The sequence below is a fragment of the Scyliorhinus torazame genome, chromosome 12 (genome assembly GCF_047496885.1).
Source record: "Scyliorhinus torazame isolate Kashiwa2021f chromosome 12, sScyTor2.1, whole genome shotgun sequence".
NCBI classification, from domain to species: domain Eukaryota; kingdom Metazoa; phylum Chordata; class Chondrichthyes; order Carcharhiniformes; family Scyliorhinidae; genus Scyliorhinus; species Scyliorhinus torazame.
This window is the reverse complement of record NC_092718.1, coordinates 213,897,022-213,923,981: the sequence shown is the minus strand read 5'-3', so window position 1 is coordinate 213,923,981 and position 26,960 is coordinate 213,897,022. Positions and strand designations below refer to the sequence as shown.

Sequence of the window (26,960 nt, the reverse complement as noted above, 5' to 3'; positions counted from 1 at the left end):
ACGTCCTCCCAGTGTCTGCGTGGGTTTCCTCCAGGTGCTCCGGTTTCCTCCCACAGTCCAAAGATGTGCAGGGTAGGTGGATTGGCCATGATAAATTGCCCTTAGTGTCCAAAATTGCCCTTGGTGTTGGGTGGAGGTGTTGAGTTTGGGTAGGGTGCTCTTTCCAAGAGCTGGTGCAGACTCAAAGGGCCGAATGGCCTCCTTCTGCACTGTAAATTCAATGATACTCTATGATTAATCTAGGACAAAGGTTCGGCACAACATCGTGGGCCGAAGGGCCTGTTCTGTGCTGTATTTTCTATGTTCTATGTTCTGCATGCGTTTCCTCCGGGTGCTCCAGTTTCCTCCCACAGTCCAAAGATGTGTAGGTTAGGTGGGGTTACGGGGATAGGGCGTGGCCTAGGCGGGGTGCTCTTTAAGGGGGTCGATGGGCCGAATAATTCTACCACTCAGAAAAAAAGCAGTCCACTTGATTGGCACCCCATCCACTGCCTTCAAATCGACTCCCTCTACTACTGGCGCAGTGGCAGCAGTGTGTACCATCTACACTGTTGCACAGATGCACTGCAGCAACTCTGCAAGACTCAGTTGACAGCACCTTCCAAACCAGTGGCCTCGACTATCTAGAAGGACAAGTGCTGCATGCTAAAACCACCACCGGCAAGTTCCCCCCAATCCACTCATCATCCGGACTTGGAAAGTCATCATCCTTCACTGTTGCTGGGTCAAAATTCTGGAGCTCCCTCCTTAACAGCATTGTGGGAGTACTGGCACCACATGGACTGCAGCAGTTCAAAAAGGGAGCTCACCATCACCACCTTCTCAAGGGCAATTAGGGATGGACAGTATATGCTGGTCTTGTCAAAAACACCCTTCATAAACACTGAAATGTCATCCTAGATTATGTGCTCAAGATCCTTCAGCATCCACGCAACAACCAATGAGCTGACATATTAAATTAGAAAATAGGGATTCCCAATGTGGATCTGAGCCATTTGAGTCAGCTACGTTCCAAGCAGGGCAGTGGGAGGACAATGCAATTAGCAGCTGTGCTTGAGTAAGAGCTAATGTTATCATTCCTGAACAGGATTAACTGTGAATTACAGAAATCCTACTTTGGAATTGTGGTTGTTCTCAAAGTTGTTTTTTAAAAAAAAAAAAATCACCAAAACAACATTTTACATGTATTTTGGGGCAGGGAGAAAGCATGAAACAACATTAATATCCTTCACTTACAGGATGATTTTTAAATTATCCACACCACTTTCACAAGCAAGTCTTGCTAATCAAGATCAGTCACAGAACTGCTCACCCTGCTGTTTCGGCAGTAATTGGTTTTGCCTTGCATACATTCCTTTTGTTTTTTGTCAGTAGACGTTGCTTACTATCGTTCCATGCCTTTTCCATTGCTTGCCGTTTTCTCATGGTTTTCCATTTCCTGTGGCGCTGACTCAACTTGGGCATAGCTGCAGAGAGAGTTACAGAAGGCTAACTGGCATTGTAATGCAAAATGACTACGTGCAAAAAAAAAAAAATCAAACAACTCAAAACAGAACGTTGTTGTTTCAAAACTCTCAGCTGGTTGATCAACAATGTAGTTAGGATTTTGAATTTCCAGAAAAGATTTTAGCAGGACTTGCAATTCTGTAACAGGACTGCACCAAAAATCCATTAGGGATTTAAATACATTTCATCATAAGTCTTCTTTGTATCCTTCATAACATCTATAACCTTTGTCAATGGTGTGTTGAAACAGGCCATCAGGAAGTGCACAGGAGCGACAGGCCAAATCATTGCGATTACATTGTCCTAGTCACAATTTATCATTGTCCTGACCAATATTCAACTGACACCTAAAACAGATTATCCAGTCATTATTACTTTATTGTTTGTGGAGGTTTGTTGATTGCAAATTGGCTCTCATAACGGTGACTACATTTCAAAATTTGCTTTTTTAGCTGCTGAGCACTTTGGGATTTACAACGGTCATGAAAGATGCCGTATACATTTTAAAATGTTAAATGAACAACAACCTGCATTAATATAACACCTTTAACATAATAAAACATCCAAAGTCACCTCATAGGAAAGCTATCAAACAAAATTTGACATTGAACCAACCACTCAAGATGTTAGATCCAGCAACTAAAATGGGCAAAATAGTTTATTGTAAGGAGCATCTAGAAAGAGGAAAGGAAGACAGAAGTTTAGGAAGGGCACACCAGATGTTAGAGCCCAGGCAGCTGGCAAGTTCAACAAAGATTCACAATATTGAGTCTGGAATGAGAACATTGATGAGAGATTGAACAAATGGGCCAACAAGGTCTGAAGTTTAGAAGAATGAGAGCGGATCTTATTGAAATGTGCACAATTCTGAAAAGGTTCTATAGAGTAGATGCAGAGAGGCTGTTTACCCTGGCTCGAGAGTGTAGAACCAAGGGACTTAGTCTCAGGATAAGGGGTCAGCCAATATGATCGTGAGGAGGAGAATTTGGGGAACCTTTGGAAGTCTCTAATCCAGGAGGTCAGTGGATGCACAGTAGTTGAGTCATGTTCAAAAATGAAATCGCTAAATTTTTGGACTCGGAGTCGAAGGATAGGGTGAGAAAGAGCAGAGGTTGAAAATCAGCTATGATCTTACAGGCTCGAGGGACCATACAACCTATTCCTGTAACTATTGCTCAAAGTTCTGCTCTTCAGGAGAACAACCCCAACTTCTTTGGTCTCACCGTATAAAAGTATTGAAGCTTTGGTACCATTCTAGTAAATCTCCTCTGCAAAGTTGTTGACATCTGTCTTGAAATGCAGAGCTGAGAAGTGGCCGGCACATTACAGCCTGGGTTCAACCAGTGCGTTAATTCAGCACAATTTTCTACCTTTTGCACTCTTTGCCTTGATTTGTAAAGTCACACACTTAAATGCTGTAAAATGGGGCAGCACAGTGGGTTAGCCCTGCTGCCTCACGGCGCCGAAGTCCCAGGTTCGATCCCGGCTCTGGGTCACTGTCCGTGTGGAGTTTGCACATTCTCCCTGTGTCTGCGTGGGTTTCGCCCCCACAACCCAAAGATGTGCAGGGTAGGTGGATTAGCCACGCTAAATTGCCCCTTAATTGGAAAAAATGAATTGGGTACTCAATTTAAAAAAAAAATGCTTTAAAAGTATCCCAAGACTCCTGACAGGAGCATAATCAGACAAAAAATGACACCGAACCAAAGAATGAGCTATTTAGGACTAGTGACATAAAGCTTGGTTGAAGAGGTAGATTTTAAGGAACATCTTAAAGTTAGGGGGAAGAAGCAGAGAGGTTCAGTGAAAAAAACCCAGATTTCAAGACCTAGACCAAGGGTCAGTAAGCTTGTTAAAAAAATATATATTGTGGAGCTTTTTAAATAAAATTTGCCCAACATTAAAACTATTGGTTTGCCATTTAGTTTTGTTTTATAATTTTGATGTTGTTTATATATTATTTATTTCTTGTTTAAAAAACTGGCCATTGTTATTTATATTGTTATATTACTGTGTAAAAGATACACAATATACTGTTATGGTTGGCCAAAAATTGAATAAAATATATTTTTTAAAAAAAACTATTGGGTGCTGCAAAATGAAAAATCAGCATTTCTAAACCCAATGCTCAGCAAACTGGCAGAATGCATAATTTGTGTAGATGATATGCACATACATGTATTGAATTTATGTATCAAAAGAAAAAAAATAAAGAGACCCAACTTTGAATTATAACACTTTGCCAATAAAATAAATCTTTAAAATAAAAAGTACTATGACTGATTATTGTGAACACAGTAAGAAGTCTTACAACACCAGGTTAAAGTCCAACAGGTTTGTTTCAAAACACTAGCTTTCAGAGCACTACTCCTTCCTCAGGTGAATGAAGAGGTATGTTCCAGAAACATATATATAAAAATAGACCAAGTCAAAGATGCAAGACAGTGCTTTGAATGAGAGCATTTGCAGGTAATTAAGTCTTTACAGTTCCAGAGCTAGGGGTAACCCCAGGTTAAAGAGGTGTGAATTGTCTCAAGCCAGGACAGTTGGTAAGATTTCAGAAGCTCAGGCTAGATGGTGGGGGATGAATGTAATGCGACATGAATCCAAGGATCCGGTTGAGGCCGTACTCATGTGCGGAACTTGGCTATAAGTTTCTGCTCGGCGATTTTGCGTTGTAGCATGTCCTGAAGGCCGCCTTGGAGAACACTAACCTGGAGGTCAGAGGCTGAATGCCCTTGGCTGCTGAAGTGTTCCCCGACTGGAAGGGAACATTCCTGCCTGGCGATTGTCACACAATGTCCGTTCATCCGTTGTTGCAGCGTCTGCATGGTCTCGCCAATGTACCACGCTTCGGGACATCCTTTCCTGCAGCGTAGGAGGTAGACAACTTTGGTCGAGTCGCGTTGTACCGCATACCTGGTGGGTGGTGTTCTCACGTGTAATGGCAGTACCCCTGTTGATGATCTGGCACGTCTTGCAGAGATTGCCATGGCAGGGCTGTGTGGTGTCATGGTCGCTGTTCTGAAGCTGGGTAGTTTGCCACCCCCACAACCCAAAGATGTGCTAGGTGGATTGAACATGCTAAATTGCCCTTAATTGGAAAAAATGAATTGGGCACTCTAAATTTTTATTTTTTATTTTTTAAATAACACGGGGAACTTTCATTTTATAAATTTAGAGTATCCAATTCATTTTTTCCCCCAATTAAGGGGCAATTTAGCATGGCCAATCCACCTAAGCTGCAAGTCTTTTAGGGATGCGGGGAGTGAGACACACGCAGGCACAGGGAAAATGTACAAACTCCACACGGACAGCATCCCAGGATTGTGCTAACCACTGCACCAACCCCCCATGGGGGTCTTTTATTTACAAAAAAATAAATTTAGTGTACCCAATTCATTTTTTCCAATTAAGGGGCAATTTAGCGTGGCCAATCCACCTAACCCTGCACATCTTTGGGTGGTGGGGGCGAAACCCACGCAAACACGGGGAGAATGTGCAAACTCCGCACGGACAGTGACCCGGGGCCGGGATCGAACCTGGGACCTCGGCGCCGTGAGGCAGCAGTGCTAGCCACTGCACCACCGTGCTGCCCTTATGCCCACCTGAGAGGACCTGGCTACCCGAGAGAGACGAGCACCGTCGACCGTGCGGCACACCCTCAGTAGTGCACTGGGGCATCAGCCAAGATTAGATGCCCAAGCCTCGAAAAGAGGTCGGACTTGAACTGACGGCACCTCTAACGTAAAGCTGAGCCGACAGACCAAAGGTAGGGCGGTATTGCAGAAGGTGATAGAGAGCAGGGTGGACAAGCCGAATAGGGACAGGAGCAAAGGAACAGCAACTTGGGCTGAGGGGGGGGGGGGGGGGGGGGATTAGCAATTTACAGCTCGCTCAACGGCCTCTGTCGGTGAAACGTTTAATTTCAAAGCCGTAAGACGCACGTACCTCACTGACCCGGGCTCGGCGGCCTGTCCGCGCTTTAACGGCGGCGAAATTTAAATTTCGGAAGCTCGCGCGAGCTGCCCAATGAGGGGAGGAGGCGCGCGCTGGGCGGGTGCGCTCCACGTCCAGCCCCAGCTGGATCTCATCAGAGCCTCGACCCCCTCCTCGTCGTCAGCCAATCGGCCGGCACGCCCCCACCCCCCCTCCCCTCCTCTGCGCCAATGGGGCGCCGGCCGTCCAATCAGAGCGGTTTCCGCTCTTCGCCCAATCGGGAAGGCCGATGGCCGACCGAATCAGAAGGCGGTCCGCCGCCCGCTCCAATGGGAAGCTCCGTCTCAGGCGGCGGCGCTCCAATCAAGGCGGTTGCCGCTCGTCGCCCAATCGGGAAGGCCGAATGGACCGACCAATCAGAAGGCGGCCCGCCGCCCGCTCCAATGGCAAGCTCCGTCTCAGGCGGCGGCCGCCCAATCGGAGGGCCCGTCTCATCACCATTGAAGGGGGGCCTCTATCGGTTTGCCTTCGGAATGTAAACTATTCAATATGGAGGCGGCGGTCAACAAGCTGGAAGCCATGGTAAGAGGGGTTTTTTTTCCAAAAAAAAAATTTTAAAAAAATTATTCGGCGGCGGGGGCCGGTTTCCATCGGAGGCGACCTATTGCATCGGCTAGAGTAAAACCTCGCGGTCGCGGGAAAAAAGTTTAAAAAATTCCGCGCGCGCGCGATCGGTGTTTTTTTTCGGTTAAAACTTTAATCTGTTTGAAAGCCCCGTCCTGATTTGCATCCGGGTAACTGGGTGCGAAAATGGCGGGAGTGGGATTTTTCCTTCCCTTCCCCCCCCCAGCTTGGGTAGCGGGGCAGCTCACCCCCACCACCGTTTCCCATCTGAATCCGCTCCCGAGCATCGGGTTTTATTGGGGACGGGAGAAAGCCTCGATTGTGTGGTGAATTGTGCGTGGGGGGAGGGGTGCGTGTTTGTGTTGGGGGCGGGAGGGGGAAACGAGGCGTTCCGGGCGTTTGTCGTTGCGCGCGCCGAGGCTCCTGCTCCTCTTTCCCCCCCTCCCCCCCCGGCGTGCGTGAGGAGCTGCCGCCCGGCGGGTGAGGGGACGTCGCGGCGTGCGCGCCTCTGGCCTACGCGCTCGCTCGCGCGGCCCCTCCCCTCCCCCCCGCGCCGCTAACCGCCCAGCTTGACAGCCGGCCGCTGACTCGAGCGCGTCGACGCCACCCGCCTGTTTTCAAAATGTCGACCGGATTGATGGTTCCGACGGGTCGATTCCCCCCCCCCCCCCCCCCCCGGTAACGAAATGGATTGACGGAGGGAGACGAGCTCCGGTTGTGGCCCGACGGCGATTCTCTCCCCCCCCCCCCCCCCCCCGTGCCCGTCTGCTTTAACCGTTTTGTTTGCAGCTTTTGGCTGTGAGAAACTCTCTCTCCCCCCCCCCTGTGGAATTGCACCGGCGGTTTCACCGTTTCCTTCGCCCGGTTCAAAGAGATGTGAAGCGTTGATGGCAACTTGGGAGTTCGAGTGGGACCGTCGGTTTGGTTTCGGACCAATGCAAGAGATGTCTCGACTTCATAGGGCCCCTGCAGCGCAGGAGGAGGCCATTCAGCCCATCGAGTCTGCACCCGCCCTCTGAAAGGGCACCCGAACCAAGCTCCCACACTATACTCCATAATCACACTTAACCCACGTATCCCTGGACCATAAGGGGCAATTTAGCGTGGCCGATCTACCTAACCCGGACAACTTTGGACTGTGGGAGGAAACTGGAGCACCCGGAAAAGACCCACGCAGACACGGGGAAGAACGTCCAGACTCCACACTCATGTGACCGGAGGCCGGAATTGAATTGGGTCCCCGGTGTTGTGATGCAGCAGTGCTAACCACCGGGCCACCGACTTGTCCTCTTCAGCTTCATAATTCACAAAAACACCTTTTAGGAGTGTGGGGACAGGGCGGGGTATGTCTGAGAGGTTCAAGTGGGCAGCACGGTAGCATTGTGGATAGCACAATTGCTTCACGGCTCCAGGGTCCCAGGTTCGATTCCGGCTTGGGTCACTGTCTGTGCGGAGTCTGCACATCCTCCCCGTGTGTGCGTGGGTTTCCTCCGGGTGCTCCGGTTTCCTTCCACAGTCCAAAGATCTGCAGGTTAGGTGGAATGGCCATGATAAATTGTCCTTTGTGTCCAAAATTGCCCTTAGTGTTGGGTGCGGTTACTGGGTTATGGGGATAGGGTGGAGGTGTGGACCTTGGGTAGTGTGCTCTTTCCAAGAGCCAGTGCAGACTCGATGGGCCGAATGGCCTCCTTCTGCACTGTAAATTCTATGAAAGTTTAGACCCACTGTTGACATTGCCTGGGATATGTGGTATGTCCTATCCAGGCATACACTCAAAGTATGGTCATGTCCATTTGTCAAACATTTTCACTTGTGCACTGCTGAGATCTGTGATTAACGTTGCTTCTACTTGTAAGATTGCTGGGTCTTAAATGCACTGTTCAACAGCTGTCTAGTAGGACAGAGCTGAAGCTGGGACATTTCGGGGGTTAATTCTGCAATTGTGGATGAAGTTGAGGTCTGTTTTTTTTTTTTAAACCTAGTACTCCTGAACCTAAATTGTGCATGAGTGTGGGCGAGAAAAAAGATAAGTTTTATCCCAAACTCTGACTACCGTGCATACAGTTCACTAAGAAGCACTAGTAGAAAGTGGTGGGGCGGGAGAGATTTTGGAAGTAGTTTCCTTTGTTGAGGAAAGGTGGGTGGAATAGTGGTTAGCACTGCTGCCTCACTACCAGGGACCGAGCTTGATTCTCGCCTTGGGTAGTTGTGTGGGTTTCCTCCGAGTGCTCCGGTTTCCTCCCACAGTCCAAAGATGTGCAGGGTAGGTGGAGTTGTTGGGGGGGTGGCTCGGTAGGGTGCTCTTTCAGAGGATTGGTGCAGACTTAATGGATCAAATGGACTCATTCTGTAGGATTCTATGAAAGCCTGCAGGTTTTGCAAACATGAATGTAATCAACCTTCGAGGTTGAAAATGGTTGTACATAAGTGCATGGTGCTTTTGCTGGTTGGCAATATCTAGCCAGAGTTTTATGCTTGTTTTGAAGGCGTACTACTTAATAATAATCGCCTATTGTCACAAGTAGGCTTCAATGAAGTTACTGAAAAGTCCCTAGTCGCCACATTTCGGCGCCTGTTCGGGGAGGCGGGTACGGGAATTGGTCTTGTTCTGCATTACAAGCCAACTGTTTAGCCAACTGTGCTAAACCAGCCCCTGACAATGGAACCAGCCCGTGGCTGTAAACAAACTTTGGCTCCTCCCTTTCTAGATAATCTCAACACTTTGTGTTTATGTAGTGCCTTTAATGTCAAGTTCCAAGGTGCTTTATGGAAGTATAAAGCAGGATTTGACACAACCATGTAAAGTGAGTTTAGTGCAAATGGCCAATAGCTTGGTCAAGCAGGTACATTCTAGAGACGAGACAAGTGGAGAGGTGTAACAAAGGAATTGTGGGGCTTGGGTAGATGAAGGCATTGCCACCAATGGTCAAGAAATAAAAGGGCAGCACGGTGGTTCAGTGGTTAGCACTGCTGCTTCGGCGCCGAGGACACGGGTTCGATCCTAGCCCTGGATCCTTGTCCGTGTGGAGTTTGCACATTCTCCCCGTATCTGCGTAGGTCTTGTCCCCACTACCCAAAAAAAGGATGTGCAGGGTAGGTGAGTTGGCCACACTAAATTGTCCCTTAATTGGAAAATAAAAAGAATTGGGTACTCTAAATTTAAAAATAAAAAAAAGAAATAAAAATCAAGGATGTCCAAGAATGGATGAGTGCAGTTATGGAACCTTTGGGTGAGACACTAAACCAGATGCTATACAACTGTGTTCCACTTGGGTAGCATTGTTTTGAAGAAGAGTGGGGACTTTTTCCCAATGTCCTAGCCAATATTTATTGCTCAATCAACATTGACAAAACATATTACTGTATCATTATCATATTCCTATTTGTGGGGCCTTGCTACGTACATAGCTGCTGTGTTTTCTTTTTTTAACCACAGTATTTCAAAAATACTACTTTGGCTGTAAAAATGCTTTTGAGGCATCTGGTCGGTGTCAACTACGTTACATAAATGCAAGACATTCTTGAGGTGATTTACAGATGGGGAGGGCTGAGGTCACATCAGGATTTGAACATATGGATGAGCATTTTAAAATTGAAGCATGGCTTAAATGAGAGTCGGTGTGAGTCAGCGAGCAATGCGGATGAGTGGGACCCGAGTGTGCTGGACATCAAAGATTTAGATGACCTTGAATTTAAGGAGGGTAGAATGTGGGAGACCAGCTAAGCTTGTGCTGAAATAGTTCCGTCTCCAGGCATTGAAGATTTTGGCAGTTGGTGAGCTAAGGTGAGTTAGTCAGGAGATGTTATGCAGGTAGAAATAGGTGCTCTTTATGATGACACTTGTGATTGAAAGTTCATCTTGATGTCTAATATGGTACAACTGGTGCAAGCAGTCTGGTTCAGCCTCCCAAGTTCTTGGGTGAGGAATTAAGTTTGTGGCAGGGACCAAAAGTCTTTCCAATAATTAATTGGTTAAAATTTCTACTCATGAAATAGTGGATGATACTGAGGTTGCAGCATGTCGATGAGAAATAGAGGGGTAAGAATCCATCCCTGGAACACCAGTGCTGGCGAGGGAAAGAAGCCATTGCGATTGTATTATTTATAAAGCGCCTGATATCCATTTCTTGCCTTAGTTTTTGTAAGATGGGCATTTACCTAAGATGGGGCATTTACCTACAGACATTTGTCTTAATTAATGTCAATGACAAGCTTTAGGCCCTCTCAGCTGAGCTGGTGCATTTTTGAAAATGTGCCTGCTCTCGGCAGAGCTGGTGCATTTTTGAAAGTGCGTTTGTAAAAATCTAAAATGTTGTTTCAGTAAGCTTTGGAAGCAGATATTTGCAATATTATGTCATATTAGGTTTTTTTGGAGCATTTCAGCAGGGAAAATCTTGATTTTGTTTCCGCACAACTGAATCAGAATTTCTTTTTTGATTGCAAGTATTTTAAGTTAGAATAAAAACTGCCCTCTTAATGAATTTAATAAAAAAATTGTAGTGAGAAATGGCTGTATTAGTTAATTGTTGCTCCAGCAATTTGTCGAGCATTTCCTGATTTTTGCTGAAAATCTTATTTAAAAATGCACACCCATTGCCGTAGATAATCAGGTCTCAGATCCATTGTTTTTAAAATACCCTCTAACACTACAACTAATCATTTCCATTTGAAGCTGTTGGTTATTTAGATAGGAAAAGACCACTGTTTGATTTGTATGTAGAAAAGCTGTAGGATCTGTGTGCACAGCATTTGTGAGCTTGATAATTTGAATCTCCACTGTAATTACATGAGGTGAGGTAAAAGGAAAAATTATAAACCTGCAGATCTGTGAGAGACTTGAGTATCTCGTCCTTATAACATCCATTTCAAAGAAGGATAACCTTTTCCTCTTTTTATAGTGTTGAACCTATTTGAATTGATACAATCCTCATTTCCTTAATGCTAATATTCTGAGAGACAAATGTATGGAAGGCCAAACATGGGAAAGCTTACCTTTTTACAAATAAATGACCTTTTCGGTTGAAAGTCTGGGTGTGAAACATTTCATGTTTGAATGTAAACAGAACTTTGGCTAAAGGTCACTGAATTAGCCATTCTTTCGAATTCTGGAAATCGTGCCAAGATTTAACCAGTTAATGATGCTACTTTGAACAGAAATTGAGATGAGCAGGTACATCAATAGTGTTGACTTTCTGATGAGAAGTTAAGATGAGGCCCTGGCAATTGCTCCCAGTGAGAGTTTGTTTGCTCTGCGTTCTGGCCGATACCCCTTGATCAATGGTTTTAAAAGGCTTTTCAAAAAATCTATTGCTGAGTCATGATTAGTGAAGCATTAATAGATCGCCTGTTTTGGGTCACTAGGTCTATGTTAATGATGAATTCTGTTGCCATTGTTTTTTTTAATTTATAAATTTAGAGTACCCAATTCATTTTTTCCAATTAAGGGCCAATTTTGCTTGGCCGATCCACCTAGCCTGCACATCTTTGGGTTGTGGGGGCGAAATCCACGCAAACACGGGGAGAATGTGCAAACTCCACATGGACAGTGACCCAGAGCCGGGATCGAACCTGGGACCTCGGTGCCGTGAGGCAGCAGGGTTAACCCACTGCGTCACCGTGCTGTCCCTCTGTTGCCATTATTAAGATGTACATTGAACCATCTGCTGTGTCAAAAGGGTGAATGTTTGTTCTGTTATTTAATGTTCATTAAAGATTGATTTAATTCATTGATTGAATTCATTGCAAGTACAGTATCGTCAAAAAAATGCTGAAGATTTGTGATTATAGCTAAAGAACAATGTGGTGCCCCAATATATTTGTCAAGTTATAGTATTTATCTCCATTAATGATTTGGCTAGTCTGTCCAAACAAGGAACTGAGCCAGGCGTGGGATCTTTCTGGTGTGTCTGATCCCTAGTTTGTGCTGAGTTACCTTGTCGCGCCTGAGATAGCAGGGTGTGTGCTGGGAACTAGACCATGAACAGGGGCCTTTTGGAAATGTGGGCGGGTGGAATGGTGCTCCTTCTCGTCATGGAGCCTTCTAATGGTTGCTGTCAAGCAAATAATAGGCATTGTGGATGAGCGGCATGCCTACAAAACTGCACTGTTAAGAAGTTGATATCGTCAGAAGAGCGTTTTATTAACTGCACGTGCTAAATTCATGTGTATTTTTTAGTGTGCCTAGTTTTTTTTTTGTTGGCGTTCTTGTCTTGGTTTGTATGTGTACTCTTCAAAATTAAAACGTTCTTTCGACGCAAGTGGGAAATGTGTATCAGGTACTGTGGGCTGAAATTGTGGTTCTGTTCTGTGGTCCCTCACAGACACTGGAATATTGTTCAAAAGGTTCTGCTTCCCCATCCCGGATGGCTGAAGTTGTACCAAGTTAAAAGTCGATTTATTTTCCAGCTTTGATGTTTGTGCTGTCTGCTGGAAATTCTCCACCGTCGAACCTGATGCCGTTTGTCCGTTCGTCCAGTGCCCTTTTTATGTTGTACTACTAGTGATAACAGAAAAAAAGCAGTGCAATATTAAAAGGGCATTGGCTGGCGACCAAGCCAATGTTGCAGATTGTGGAGCTACAGTTTTTGGTGCATCCAATCCAAAAGGATTTGCTTACAGAGGAACAGGTGATTCACCACTGGAAAGTGTGTTGGTGGGTAAGTTTGGCGTATGAATATTGATACCATTTTTACGGCGAGGTAGTTCAGGAAAAAAGGAAAATCTGGTGCGACAGTCAACATGAATCTACATTTTTGAAATTTAGTGATGTCAAGAGTTTATTGAGAATGCAAATCCTTGCAAGAAATCAACCCATTGTTCCATTAGGAAGGTGAACTGAAATTCAATGTGACAGAAATTATACCACAACAGTATCCTTTGCGCAAACTGGTTTCCCAATATATTACATTATGAAACAACTTACAGCCCTGTCTGGCAAACGTGAAACTCTGGATTTACATTCCATCATAATTCTAGACAGGTTGTTCAATTTGGACAGTGAGTCCCTTTCCGTGGTGCACTCATTGAAATATCGGCCATCCCCTGATGGGTTGGATTTGTGCCTAGAGTGTTGTACAGCTGATCCTGCACATGGGATTACAAGCTGCGAGCATGATGTTCTTTGTTTAGATCTGCCTAAAGTCTAGTGGAGGCGGGTTCAATTGAGGCATTCAGAAGGAAATTTTACTGAGCAGGAAGAATGAGCAGGGTTACTGGGAGAAGCTGTGGTACTCGGTGAATTGTTCACCCAGAGCCAGGTGCAGGCGATGAGCCAAATGGAATCACTAGTGTTAGAAGCTTGTATGATTTGAAAAAAGTATGCTGTAAAATTTCATCCAGTTTAATGGAACACAAAGTCGGTAAGACGGACCAAACATTTTTCACTGCTTTTAAGTAGTGAAACTTCAACTGTTGAGACTGTAGCATATGAAAGAAATTGGGATGACTCCTGTATTAGAACACCAAAGTGAGCTTACATGGAATAATGAGTGCTCAGCCATACATTTTGCTACCGGAACAAGGTGCGCATTTAGCTGCCAACTGAGATTGCCAATGACAAAAGGCCTGGAATTATACAACTGGACTTAATCTTGTTAACCAGCTGAGATGGAGAAATTTGTTATGTGAGACAGAAGGTAATGGCCTTTACTTACTTCATGTTGATGGTAATCTAATTCATAAATGTAAATTTGTTTTAGTCATGTACTTGAACAGCTACAGTATATAATTAGTCTTTGATTAATGTGACAGCAAAAAGCCTCCTTTCCTTGACTTGAATGTCTAATTAGATTCTTTCTCGAAATATGTAGGAAATGGCTTAGTGTTTTAAGATTGATTGCTTTACAGGTCAATTCATTGGAATGGGGCGGTTGAAAGTTCTGTACTTTTTTTCAGGCTTGCTGCTGACGGACGCTCTGACTTTATTGCACTACTGTGTTTCACAGCTAGCAGTGCAATAGTATTGTCAAAGCATCTGAAGGTAGTTCTGATCACCCACAGGCAGAGGATGTGAAGTCGTCAACTGGTCATGAGCAGCACCATAGATAATTTACCAGTCAAAGTTTTGTGTTTTTATGTAAATTATGTAGTCTGACACCAAACGTGGTCACTCGTTTTGCTAAAATGTCAAGGTAGGAATGTGGAACAGCAGCAGAGTGCTATTATTGGATTTTTTTTTTGTCTTTCACATTCTGGGACGAGCACTTGGAGTACGAGCACTTGGAGTTCTGCAGAGTTAAGTGCAAAAATGATTGTGGAAATAGAGCAGCGTGAGCTCTCTATTAAGTATGCTGTGCAATAACCCCCACAGGAGCGGGAGGAGGGGGGATGCTCCTCTCCATCTGGCTAGTTGCGTGGAACATGAGGGGCCACAACGGGCTGGTGAAGAGATCCAGAGTCCTCTCCCATCTCAAGAATCGGAGGGTGTACGTAGCCTTCTACATGAAACACATGAGAGGACTGAAACGGGTAAAGGGCTGGGTAGGACAAAAAAAAAATCATTTTTCAACACTCCGGCAACAGGGGTTAAGGGCGGTCTCATTTATAGCGACGAGCACAGTGATGGACCCAGGGGAGTGGTACGTAATGGTCAGCGGCACCCTGGATGGGACTCTGGTAGTTTTGGTAAACCGGTTATGCCCCAAACTAGGATGGCGCAGAGCTCATCAAGAAAATGATAGCCGAAATCCCAGACTTGGACACCCACCGACTAATCATGGGGTGGCGAATTTGACTGTGTACTGGACCCGACATTGGACAGATCCAACCCCAGGCCAGCTAATGTGTCAGGCATGGCACGAGAATTGAATGCCTTTATGGAGCCAATGGGGGGTTTCGGTGGATTGAAGGACGGTCATCCGGAGAGGGAGCAGAGAGCATAGAGTCTCATTCTATGCGCATGACGTGTCAAACCCCCTAGCCAGTATGCAAAAGATAACTGGACTCCTTGGGGTGTTCGGCCCTTTCTCAGGTTGCAAACTCAACCTGGGGTTGCAAACTCAATCTTCCCCGTAAACCTCGGAGAGAGAGGAGTGGAGCTGGAGGAACTGCCATTCAAACTAACCCAAACCAAGGTCCGGTACCTGGGGATCCAGGTGGTGCAATCCTGGGGAAGAGGCTCCACAAATGGACCTCCTGCAGCCTGGTGGAGAAGGTGAGGAGGGACTTGCAAAGATGGGACTCACACTCTCTCTTTTGATAGCCGCAAGGGTACAGATGGTGCAAATGAACATGTTGCCAAGGTTCCTCTTCGTATTCAGATCACTTTACATCTTCATCTCCAAATCCTTCCTCTCATCAGGGTCGACAAGTCAATCGTGGCCTTCGTCTGGGGGGGGGGGAGAAAGAGAGAGAGATGAGTTCCTAGAATACGCAAGTCTATTTTACAACTGGGGCGGCACGTGGGAGACCAGACCCTACCAAATCTTCTGTTTGGAAAGGGTGAGAGGATGGTACTCTGAGACGGACTGGGTCCAAATGGAGGAGGCCTCTTGGACATGGACTTCTCTCCGAGCACTTGCCTCAGCGCCATTCCCGGCCCCCCACACCAGGAGCCCAGTGGTAATAGCCACCCCCAAGGCCGCGGAACCAGTTTAGACCCCATTTCGAACTGGGCGAGATGGCCATTGGGACCCCCCTCTGCAGCAGCATAGGTTAGCACTGGCGAGGATAGGTGCCATGTTTGGGATGTAGGGTGAGGACGGTGGGATTCTGACAGTAGAGGACGTGGCCAACAGACTGTTGACCCTCGGGGAACAGAAGCTAAACCCCGGAAAGGGAACCAGTTCAGATATCTGCAGCTGCGTAACTTTCATGTTCCCCCAGAGACCCGAGCGCACATCCCTGGACACAACGATAGGGCCGGACTGGTTCGGAGATCACTAATGCGGTGACGTATATAGCCGACTTATAGAAAGAGTCAGGACTCCACTGGACGAGACCAGACGGAAGTGGGGAGGAGGAACTGGGCGTAGAGATAGGGGGAGGATTCTGGATTGAGATGCTGCACAGGCTCAACTCCACCTCATGTGCCGGGCTAAGCCTGATGCAGCTCAGGGTGGTGCACAGAGCACACCATATGAGCGGGTGTCCTCCTGCAGATGGAGGACAAGTGTGAGTGTCAGGGGGTCCGGCAAACTACACCCACATATTCTGGTCCTGCCCAGACTCGGGGAATTTTGGGTGGTCTTTGAGGCTATGTCCAAGGTGGTGGGGGTTGAGGTGTCAGACATCCAGAGCTCTGGACAGGGAAAAGGGTGGACGCCCTGGCCTTCATCTCACTGATTGCCAGGCAGAGACTTCTGCTAGGATGGAAGTCGGCAGCGCCATCCCAGGCCTCGGAATGGCTCTCAATCTCCCCGAATTGCTAAACTAGAAAAGATAAAATTTGAAATAAGAGGGTCCAAGGAAAGATTCCACAGCACATGGAACAAATCAGACCAGTTTGCAACTAGCAGCCAATCCGGGATGGGGGGGGGAAGAGAGAGTCCAGAGGTAGGGGAGCTTGTGAGGAACAGGGAAGAATGAGGAGGACGGCCACTCACTGGAGGGATCACAGGTCTCCCCTACATGGGGAGAAACTGGGGTAGTGAATGGACCCACCCTTCCTCAAAAACCCGTGGGGGGGGGGTGACGACCTCCTCCACATCCCATCCCCAACGAGTGGAACGGAGTTTACTGACTAGCAAGAAGGACCTCAACTACATCTGTGAGAATAAAGTTAGGGTCGACCCCTGCCGCCAAACGGCAGGAGCCCCGGCTGAACCCGGAAAGAAACACTAAATACCGAACGCTAATATATAGATGTAAATATTAAGTAGCAATGTTATGGTGACAATGAGGGGCTCAAATTTGTTCCTATTGGTTATTATTACTATTGTTTCATTACATGCAAAGCTTTTTTTTCTGTACAACTCACACCACTAAAAATACATTAAAAAAAAAACAATGCTATGCAAAAAGCGGATCTCTGTTCAAATCTGCTGAGTGCCTTTTCTTCCTACCATAAATGTCCAATTCACCTAACAGCACGTCTTTTGGGACTTGTGGGAGGAAATCAGAGCACCCGGAGGAAACCCACCCAGACACAGGGAGAACATGCAGACTCCGCACAGACATTGACCCAAACCGGTAATCAAATCTGGGTCCCTGGCGCTGCGAATCACTGTGCTACACCATTGACCACATTGCGCTGCGCTAGTACACTGGCAAGTAGCAGTAGGTTGGTAATTATTTCATTCTTCAGGTTTTTATAAAATCATTTTCTAATGAGGGAGAGAATTAGAGTTTTATTTAAATTCTGTGCTCTTTTAAGTACAAAATGGTGTGCCTACCTAGCGCTTTGACTGTGGCTGAAATGTATAGGACCGTTTTGGGTGCTTTACCAGTTGTAATTATGGCAAAGCTGTAACTAATCCTTTTGATAAAATTAAATCTATTATCCCCAACAATTTAAATGGATTTAATGGGTATTTGCTGTCCTGAGCAGAGAGGTTCAATAGCTTTCTCCAAGAATATTTTTATAAAGTGGTCAGTGAAAAATAATTTCATACAGCCATTTATTTGGGTAGTGTGATTCCTGACCAGAAGTTGAGCTGCTTGCAAAAGTTTTTTTTCTATGTTTTCATGCCTGTGAAATCTGGAGTTCCATCTGATGTATTTCTTTGATCTGACAAACACTGGCGGAATTCTCTGGTCTCGTCCTTGGCGGGACACATTGAGAGCAAGAACAGAAAATTTGGGGTTCCAGTCAAATCTGCATTGACTGCAGCACGGGAGAATTGCAGCTGCAAATGAGGACGGAGGATTTTGTCCGTTGTTCAAGATTTACTCAAATCAGATAAATAAATAAAATAAAAATGGCTTATTGTCACAAGTAGGCTTCAACGAAGTTACTGTGAAAAGCCCCTAGTTGCCACATTCCAGTGCCTGTTCGGGGAGGCTGGTACGGGATGCATGTTCCTCAGTAATCATTTACTGCATGAATGGAATCAAAGGCCAGATGAGATTACTTTTTTATGCCGTGGATGTGATATGGAATTTACTAACCGGATGGATGGTGAATGAAGATTTAGTATCATTCAAAAGTAGAATTTTGATTTTAAAAATGTGAAAGGGTGAAAGGTACTGGGCTAAGGAAAGAGCAGAGTGGGATTTATTAACCAACGGCATGATGGGCCGAAGATCCTCAAGCGCTGATCATTCTATGATTCTATAAAATTAGCTTCGTATTGGCAAGTCTCACTTTGGAGTATTCCAATTTTATGCTCTCAGTTTAGCTCTTCTCTTCACAGGATGCAGTACCTAAGGAGAATCCAGTGGTTAGTCTCACCAACATTTACTTTAAAAATGTTCTGTTATTTTGTTTCTGTTCACAAATTGACTGAGCCTCCTACTTACTGTGACTACACTTCAAAAATAGTTTAATTAGCTAGAAGGTGTCTTGGGATGTCCTGTGTGCAAAACGTGCTGCGGATTGAAACAGTTCATTTTTATCTGGAGAATTGAGCTGTGGCAGCTTGAGTATACCACAGCCAGTTACAGTTCCCTTCTCTGTGCTAACGTTGAGCTCGGCCAAATGTGCAAACACCACACGGGCAGTGACAAGGGGCCGTGATCGAACGCGGGTCCTTGGCGCCGTAAGGCAGCAGTGCTAACCATTGTGCTGCCCCTCTGACACAGTTACACCTGCACTGAAAAGGTCCATTCATTTTATAAAATAGCATTTCCTTGCCTGTATGGCGAGTACAAACGTTTTAAAAGCTTAAGCACTTTGGTGTATATATACTCCAGGATGCTGTTTGCAACAATAGAGTAAAATTGCTGTTTTCGTTTTATTGGATAGCAGTATTATATGCTCTTTTTAGTATAAAGAGAGACTGCTTACTGGACAATCTTTTAGGCAAACTTTTTATTCAGTTTTAACTGTCCAAAATTAGCTTGGTTTCAGTGTCACATTGGTAAAACATTCCAAATCCTAATGACCATTTTGTGAAAAGCATTTCTAGCCTCTTTCATATCCTTGTACAGTCCTATGTTTAAAGTACCCATGACTGATTCACTAAGCAAAAGTATCGGTCTTTAATTATTTAGTGTCAAACCTGTGCATAATTTCAATACTTGGTTCCCCCTCCTAACCCTGTTTATTGCAATCGATAAAATGGGAGAGGGGCGTTTTATGTTTTTGCATTTTTTTTGGTGGTGAAATATGTTTACATGAAAGCTTGTTCCTATGTTGACATGCATGTTGTGCGGCATTTTGCAGCCTGTTTACTTTGTACATTGGTTGATGGAAAGGTAGGTTGCACTCTGCACCTTTCCCCTCAGACTGATTAGGCTTATCAGCTGACCGATTTGCTTTCATTTATCCGTGGGTCATTAAATTCTTTGCCTGTATCTACTGACCAATCTCCTCTCAGCGTCCCTTTTAATTTCTAAAAAAATTCTCTTGGTTTGAAGGGCCACATAATGTGAGCTTGGTAGCAGCTGCTTTTTCGTGAACTCTGGAGCTACTCATCTTTTAATCCTATTTTTTTCCTGATGCTCACCCAAATCCTTGTTTGATTGGAGCTGTCATGATGACTGGGGTGTGGGCCCAGTTTGCCAGGGCAACTTTGCTGGTGAGCGGGACGACACTTTGGCGATATCGTTGGTGTTGAGTTGATGGCTGCCAAGTTGTGGATGTCTGTCCTGGCTCCCTGGCGCAGATTATTCATGCTCATGATGGACTATAAGATACCCCAAAGAAAATGAGTGAAGCGGGGGAAAGAATCTAGTCAGTCGATAGGGACGTTTCCTCGGTGGGAGATCACCTTCAGACCTTGGAAATCCTGCTGCATGGTATGTCTAAAATCCTGGTTGATTTGGAGAGTTGGGTCCAGAGCAGGAAAATTCCTCCGCATGGTCTCCTGAGGAGAGCTTTCACAATCTCGACTTTGAAGGGTGGGCGTTTCGAGTTTGATCTGAAGTTTGCAGATGAGACAAAAATCGGTGGGAAGGCAAATGGTTAATAATAATCTTTTATTAGTGTCACAAATAGGCTTTCATTAACACTGCAATGAAGTTACTGTGAAAAGTCCCTAGTCGCCAGAGGGATATAGACAGGTTAAGTGAGTGGGCAAAAACTTAGCAGGTGGAATAAAATGCAGGAAACTGTGAAGTTATGCACTTGGTAGGAAGAATAAAGAAGCTAAATATTTAAATGGAGAAAGCTGCAGCATAGGGATTTGGGTGTCCTTGTGCATAAATCACAAAGCTAACATATAAGATCAGCAGGGAAAGCAAATGGGATGTGGGTCTTTATTTCAACGGGATTGGAGTATGAAAATAGGGAGGTCGTGCTGAAATGATTCAAGTCACTAGTTAGATCACAGCTGGAATACTGTCAACAGTTCGGTTCCCTTTCCCCAAGGAAAGATATACTGGCATTGGAGACATAATACATCCTGGAGGGGTGGGAACCTGGGACCTTGGTGCCGAGAGGCAGCAGTGCTAACCCACTGCACCACCGTGTCGCCCCGTTCCTCATGCTCTTAATTTAAAAAGTGACGCATTGCCTGGTGACATGCTCAAGCAGAGGTGACTGGTCAACCAATCAGTACCCCTTTCTTATCCAGTATTAATTGGTGCTTCCTCTGAAATTGCTCCCTGTATTTGTCATGATGAGTGCAAGATGAAAAGTTTCTCCCTTTGCCTCAAAGGTTTTCTCCCTGCGTCTGAGTGGGTCTCACTCCCCGCAGGGTAGGTGGATTGGTCAAGCTAAATTGCCCCTTAATTGGAAAAAAAATGAATTGGGTACTCTTAAATTTAAAAAAAAAAAAAAGATTTGTCCCTATATTGCTTACACTAAAACTGCTGCACAGAGGTGAGTTGTGTTGCAGTAATGAAGGACTGGAGAGTGCGCATTATTTAAAACCGCAAAGGGAACACCTCAGTCATTTCCTTGTGTGTATATGTGCACTGATGGATAATTGGATACTGTAGGAAATGAGACGATGAAGCTTTACCCTAATCTTCAAATTATAGTTGAACTTTGTGCTCAATATGAACAATGGTTGGCCAACATTAATCATGCTCACCTGGATGAGCGCACAAGGGCAGTCAGTGCTTGCTTTGGAAGGGTTTAAGGTTCTCACGCCGGAGGGAAAGAGATTTTTTTTTTAAAAAAGGAATGCATGTTACCAGAGGGTGAGGAATGAGAATATCAAGCTACAGCAAGATTATCTGGAAACTATCCAGGAACTTTCTTACTAAGACGCGGCTAAACAATGCCAGAAAAAACACCAAAAACCAAGAGTGTTTATTTTACATTTATATAGCACCTATCATAACCTCAGGATGTTCACAGCACCAGATGGACAATCAAGTACTCTTTGAAATAATCATTGAAGTAAATTTCAGAAGTCAAGTGAGTTCAAAACATTTTGGTTTGTGGATTTTTTTCTTCGATATTCTGAACAACGTGGTTATAATGCCCAATGCGCGAATTTGATAAGCACCAATTGGAATAGCATATGCCATTTCATCCTCCCTGTCCACGTTAACTCAAAATTAATGTGTGCGACTGTTCTCCCCAAACCAGCACAAAGACGATGGGCGTGGGAAGTAACCCAAACTGCTCCCAAGCTCTGTGTTACTGCTGATTTTCAATTATAGCAATATTTTTCAAACATTGTTTCCCCCGGGACCCACTTTTACCAACTGACCAAACTTTCGCTTACCTTTAATGTGAAAGGGGAGCCTGCTTGCTCCTCACAATGTCACTCCAATCAGGTTCACAGAAGGAGTGGGCAATGTGCGCATCAGGTGCAGACTTCAGCCAGTTACATTGTGCCGTCTTTAACTTTGTGAGAACGGAAAACCCAACTTCGCACATGTCGCTCGTTGTGAAGGGCAATAGCAACAAAAATACTTGATTTACTCTGCACTGGATACTCCTGGGAGATGCTACTTCAGAATGCTGACTTTGGCATGTTTTTGATGTGCTAACACAGGTCAGGTACAGCAACGTAGTCTATTCATTTGGAGTCAGCTGTCTTGTTAATAACTGACTCTGGGGTCTCAACGGAATTTTTCACCGACCCACTTTGCTTTCAAAATCTGCCAGTTCTTCCCTGCATATAACACACTGGCTTTGCATCCTTATTTGCATTTGCACAAGTGAAAAAAATCATACCTCAAGAAATCATCTTTATACTGCTTTGCTCCCAAGTTAATTTTCTTCTTTGTGGGCTGTTAACCAGAGGCCCTGGAGCTCCGTCCAGAGCGAACAGTATCACTGCTCTGTCATGCCTGGACTCTCCTGCGCAGCCCTCTCCAAAAGATTCAAATGAGAGATCCTGGCCAGAAGGTACTCTGCCTATTGGTGTCTCTGGCCGTCCTGTAACAAAACGATCCATCTTCTCAGGTCACATGCCTGGATTGCTGGCAGCTAGAAAATGGAAGAAGCTCTCCTCTCCGATTTGGCACAAAAAGCACATACATGCAAGGCGCTTGATCTGCTCACTGCTGCCACTTATGGCCGGAAGAATGCACACCGCCTCATTTAAAAGATGGTAGCAGCAGCTTGGGAGCTTCTCCCATGATTGGGACCACCAGGGGAATGCCACAACCGATCGCTCTGTGACCCGCATTTTGAAAAACCCTGAATTAGAACACCAAACTCTACTGCTATTCAGCCTCATTGAAAGGGATTGGGAGTGCAAAATTAACAGTTAACATTTGCCACATCACAGTTCAGAAACATAAGTAAAACAAATTTCTAAAATCCATGCACTCGTTTGAGAGAAAAGAAAATTTATCAATCAGAAATGTGTGGAAACATAAAACATTAGCAAATGAAGCCACCACGTTGTGTTCTTGGTTTGCTGGTTTTAATCAGTATGGTTATAGGGGTACAGCAGGAGAGTGCAAATGAGGATCAGATCAGCCATGATCTCGTTGAATGGAGGAGCAGACTCGATGGAATGAATGGCCGACTTCTACTCGTAAGTCTTATTTTTGCCATCATTCATTAACAATGATAATACCAAGAATTGTACAATTCACAATTCTTTGATGATCGTAGGTCACCAATGTGGTTTGCAGCCAATAGTTGTGACTATTGCAATGTAGCAAACAACGCCAATTTGCATACACAAGGTCTCAATCAGCAACTAAATAAATGACCAGATTATCTGTTTTAAGTGTTGGTTGAGGGAATTTATGCTGACATCAGGAGGAGAACTTCCTTGTTCTTCTTCAAACTCGTGTTGTGGGATTTTCTAACTCCATGCAAGGGGCAGAAGGGGCCCATGGTTCAACATCTCACCCGAAAGACAGCACCTCAGTCAGTGGAGCAGTCCTCTGAAGTGTCAGCATGCACTCAACTCCCTGGAACTTGAACCTCAATCTTCTGATTCAGAGGTAGGAGGGTTACCGCTGAGCCAAGGCTGACAAAGTGACGGATCACACAAGGCACGCTTCACTCGGGGCACAAAATCTGCTTCTGCAACTGGCTTTAAAAAAACAATTGCCAATACCATAAACTGCTGACTACAGTATTGGGGATTATCGACACAACTTCAGATTCAATTGACCATTAGTAATGTGTTTATTCATGCAAATGGCATTTACTTCAATCCAGGACAGTATTGCACTTCATACCTATAAAGCTTGATATGAACCGTACAGCGGGGCAGCACAGTGGCGCAGCGGTTAGCATTGCTGTCTCACGGCACCGACGTCTCAGGTTCGATCCCGGCTCTGGGTCACTGTCGGTGTGGAGTTTGGACATTCTCCCCGTGTTTGCGTGGGTTTCGCCCCCACAACCCAAAGATGTCCGGCTAGGTGGATTGGCCACGCTAAATTGCCCCTTAATTGGAAAAAATGAATTGGGTACTCTAAATTTATTTGAAAAAAGCATGAGGAACAATGGTCCCTGTTCCATTATACGTGGCAATGCTGCCACCAGTCGAGCTAATTGACCAACCAAAATGTTCTTGGTGACTACATTCTGAAAATGAATGGATTGGATTAATATTTCCCATGCAGTATCAATAAGGTAAATTTCATCCAGATCTAACCAAATGTACTCCCTTTATTACCTATGTGAATGTACAACAAAAATCTCTTCTAAATAGAAATGGGTCTTTCATCAGGTACATGTTGTCCTTGTGACAGAATTAAGGGTTCCAACATAATCTTAAAGTATGATTTTCTTTTCCTCTTTTAGATGTGTCTTTGGGTGGCAAGCACTTCTTGTAAAAGTGTATCCTGACTAACATTGTTTAAGAAATTACAGTTTTTCTTTTGATGCTCAGGTACTGGGACCCTATCGATATTGCCTCTGCTTTGTAGATAGCTGTGAGTAGTGCAATATTGCTTATAGGGTTTCAGTGTTTGGGAATTGCAGCGGCCCGGCTTTACAGCCCTTCACTTGAGTGGAAAGCTTCAGTATTCACATCAACAAAGTTGTGCAAAAGCTGACAAACCTGTGCATGTATATTTTTCAAAACCTGTGCATGTATATTTTTCTGGTGGTGGAAGGTGAATGAGGGAGGAGTGCAACGCTAACTAAGCTGGCCATTTTTACAGGCAATTGTCAATTTGTTAAACTAATAAAGTTTCCAGTAGCTGTAACCCGACTGATGGTTTGAGTAAATATGCCCGTAGGTCTTTAGTTTTGATCCATAACCTAACTCTCTGATTTATGTTGGTGCTGCAATCGACAAGGCATCACGGGAGGGTTTATATCCCTGGCTTGTAAATTATTGATGTATGTGGGTGTTGCTGGAAAAGCCTGCATTTATTTGCCATCCTTAATTATTGCCCTTGAAGGTGGTGAGCTACTGCCTTGAGCCGTTGCAGTCCACCTGATGCAAGTACACCACAGTGCAGTTAGGGAGGGAGTTCCAGGATTTTCACCCAGTGATGCCGGTTAGCACTGCTGCATCACCGTGCCAGGGACCTGGGCTTGATTCTGCTCTTGGGTGACTGGGTAGAGTTTGCACGTTCTCCTCATGCCTTTGTGGGTTTCCTCCGGGTGCTCCGGTTTCCTTCCACAGTCCAAAGTTGTGCAGGTTAGGTGGGGTTGTGGGGGATAGTGTGTGGGGGGTGAGCCATGTAGGGTGCTCTTTCAGAGGGTCAGTGCAGGCGAATTTATGGATGATGGTATTCCCAGACATCTGCTGCCCTTTTCCTTCTATTGGTAGAGATTATGGGTTTGGAAGGTGCTGTCAAAGGAGCCTTTGTGAGGTGCTGCTCGTAGATGGGGTATCTGCCGCTACAGTGCATCAGTAGTAAGAGGCATGAATGTCGAAGGTGGTGGATGGATGCTAATCAAGTGAGCTGCTTTGTCCGCTGAAGCTGCAATCCTCCAGACAAGTGGAGAGTCTTGCCGATGGCTGCCAAGCTTTGGGGATGGTTGCCAAGCTATTTGTAGTTGTTGTAACCTTCCTGTTGTGTTCTGCTGCTTCATGTAGCATAAGCTGCTTCCTTGATGAATGCTTTGACAAAGGAAGCTCCAGACTATGAAATGAGTTTAACTTGTTTATTGAACTATTAACACAGTTCTTAAATGAGTTTGACTCTGCTAATCTAGCTGTAGTAACTCAGTCTAACTTTACCAGCCTGCTCTAAGCCACGTGCTGGGTGTGATGCTGTTGATCAACCCTGATGTACTCTCTAGATGTCTGTCTGTGGAAAGAGGCAGAGCATGTGTGCTCTGTCCTTTTATATGGGTTGTGAAGTGCCCCCTCGTGGTAATGCCACCTCTGGGTGTCCTGATTGCCCATTGGTTGTCCTGTTGTAATGACCCATTGGCTGTATGACTGCATGTCATGACATCTCTGGTGCTCCCTCTAGTGGTTACTTAGTTGTAGTGTATTTACATTAACCCCTTGTGTATATACAGTGATGCATATCACCACACTTACCACCAGATCAAAGTGCCAGCTTAACTTCACCAAATTCCTCATGAGCATACAGGTTTTATTTTGTGATAATTTGCCCATGAGGAAAGCCTCATCCGAGTCCAGTTCTGTTTCTAAAAAAATCTGACCGCTGTTGAGATGTTCTCCCGTGAGCTGCCCTTCCTCTTCAGGACCTGTAATTTTGAAGTGTTGTTAGTGTTGTAATGGAGGAAATGTAGCAGCCAAATGTGGCAAACAGCAATGAGATGATGATCAGATAATTTGTTGCAATGATATTGGTTGAGGGATGGATATTGGCCAGGACACTAGGTGAACCCGATGTTATGTGCATGAGGGTAAACAGTAGAACCTTTTGTCAACATCTCATTTGAAAGACTGCCTGCCCCTCCAACACCACGTCACCCAGTCCTGTCCCAAAGACTGTGCCTCCAAAGGACCTCACTTGGAGGAGAGAGTGCTACCACAGAGCCAAGTCTGTATGAATGTTGTAAGTCTATTGTCACCCTGGAGGGAGGCAGAGTCCTGAATTTCTGTTTGAATTATTAATCCGAAATGTGGGAATGTCAGCAAATATTGCACAGTGCTATGCATGCTCCCCAATCCGGAAACAGACCCATGTACGTCTGTTTAGTCTGTCTCCTCTAACAGGCCCATTTGAGTGTAGAAGCAGTATCATGTTGGGTTTCTGTAATTTATTAACAGAAGAAAGTACAGAGTCCAGGAGCCGATGCTGAACTGCCCCAGTGTGTGTCTTGTATTTGATCCAATGTGTACTTAAGTTCTTAACCACGTGTGCCGTGTATATATTTGGCATAAAACTTGCTCAGCTGGCTCATTGAGGCAGTAATATCGGAAGGAATGGGTACCCAAGGTTTGTTTATTTTTTTTGTAGCGCTCTTGGATATCTGGGACACTGGTCAGTAAACTGCATTACGGTATGTAAAAACAATGAAATGTTTGAGTAATAGTTAAAACCTTGTTGAA

At 45.1% G+C, this 26,960-nt stretch overlaps 2 protein-coding genes across 8 annotated transcripts in view; one reads left to right on the top strand and one right to left on the bottom strand.

Annotated features, from left to right (window-relative positions):
* Positions 1-5,629, bottom strand: part of prr11 (proline rich 11) — a 37,663-nt gene extending 32,034 nt beyond the window's left edge. Inside the window, exons 1-2 of one of the 2 annotated variants that reach the window (XM_072469899.1) lie at positions 5,458-5,629; positions 1,313-1,466 (exon numbers count right to left, since the gene is read on the bottom strand). In XM_072469899.1, coding sequence (XP_072326000.1) covers positions 1,313-1,464 — 152 coding nt within the window. In that variant the 5' untranslated portion in view covers positions 1,465-1,466; positions 5,458-5,629. Of the gene's footprint in view, positions 1-1,312; positions 1,467-4,220; positions 4,905-5,457 lie in introns of those variants that run through there. The other variant, XM_072469900.1, reaches the window with a different exon arrangement.
* A 275-nt stretch (positions 5,630-5,904) lies between these two features.
* The window catches only part of ska2 (spindle and kinetochore associated complex subunit 2), a 37,850-nt gene continuing 16,794 nt past the window's right edge, over positions 5,905-26,960 (top strand). For 4 of the 6 annotated variants that reach the window (XM_072469898.1, XM_072469896.1, XM_072469894.1 and 1 more), the window contains exon 1: positions 12,612-12,725. In XM_072469898.1, coding sequence (XP_072325999.1) covers positions 12,627-12,725 — 99 coding nt within the window. In that variant the 5' untranslated portion in view covers positions 12,612-12,626. Of the gene's footprint in view, positions 6,028-12,611; positions 12,726-21,388; positions 21,473-26,960 lie in introns of those variants that run through there. The other 2 variants (XM_072469897.1, XM_072469895.1) reach the window with 2 other exon arrangements.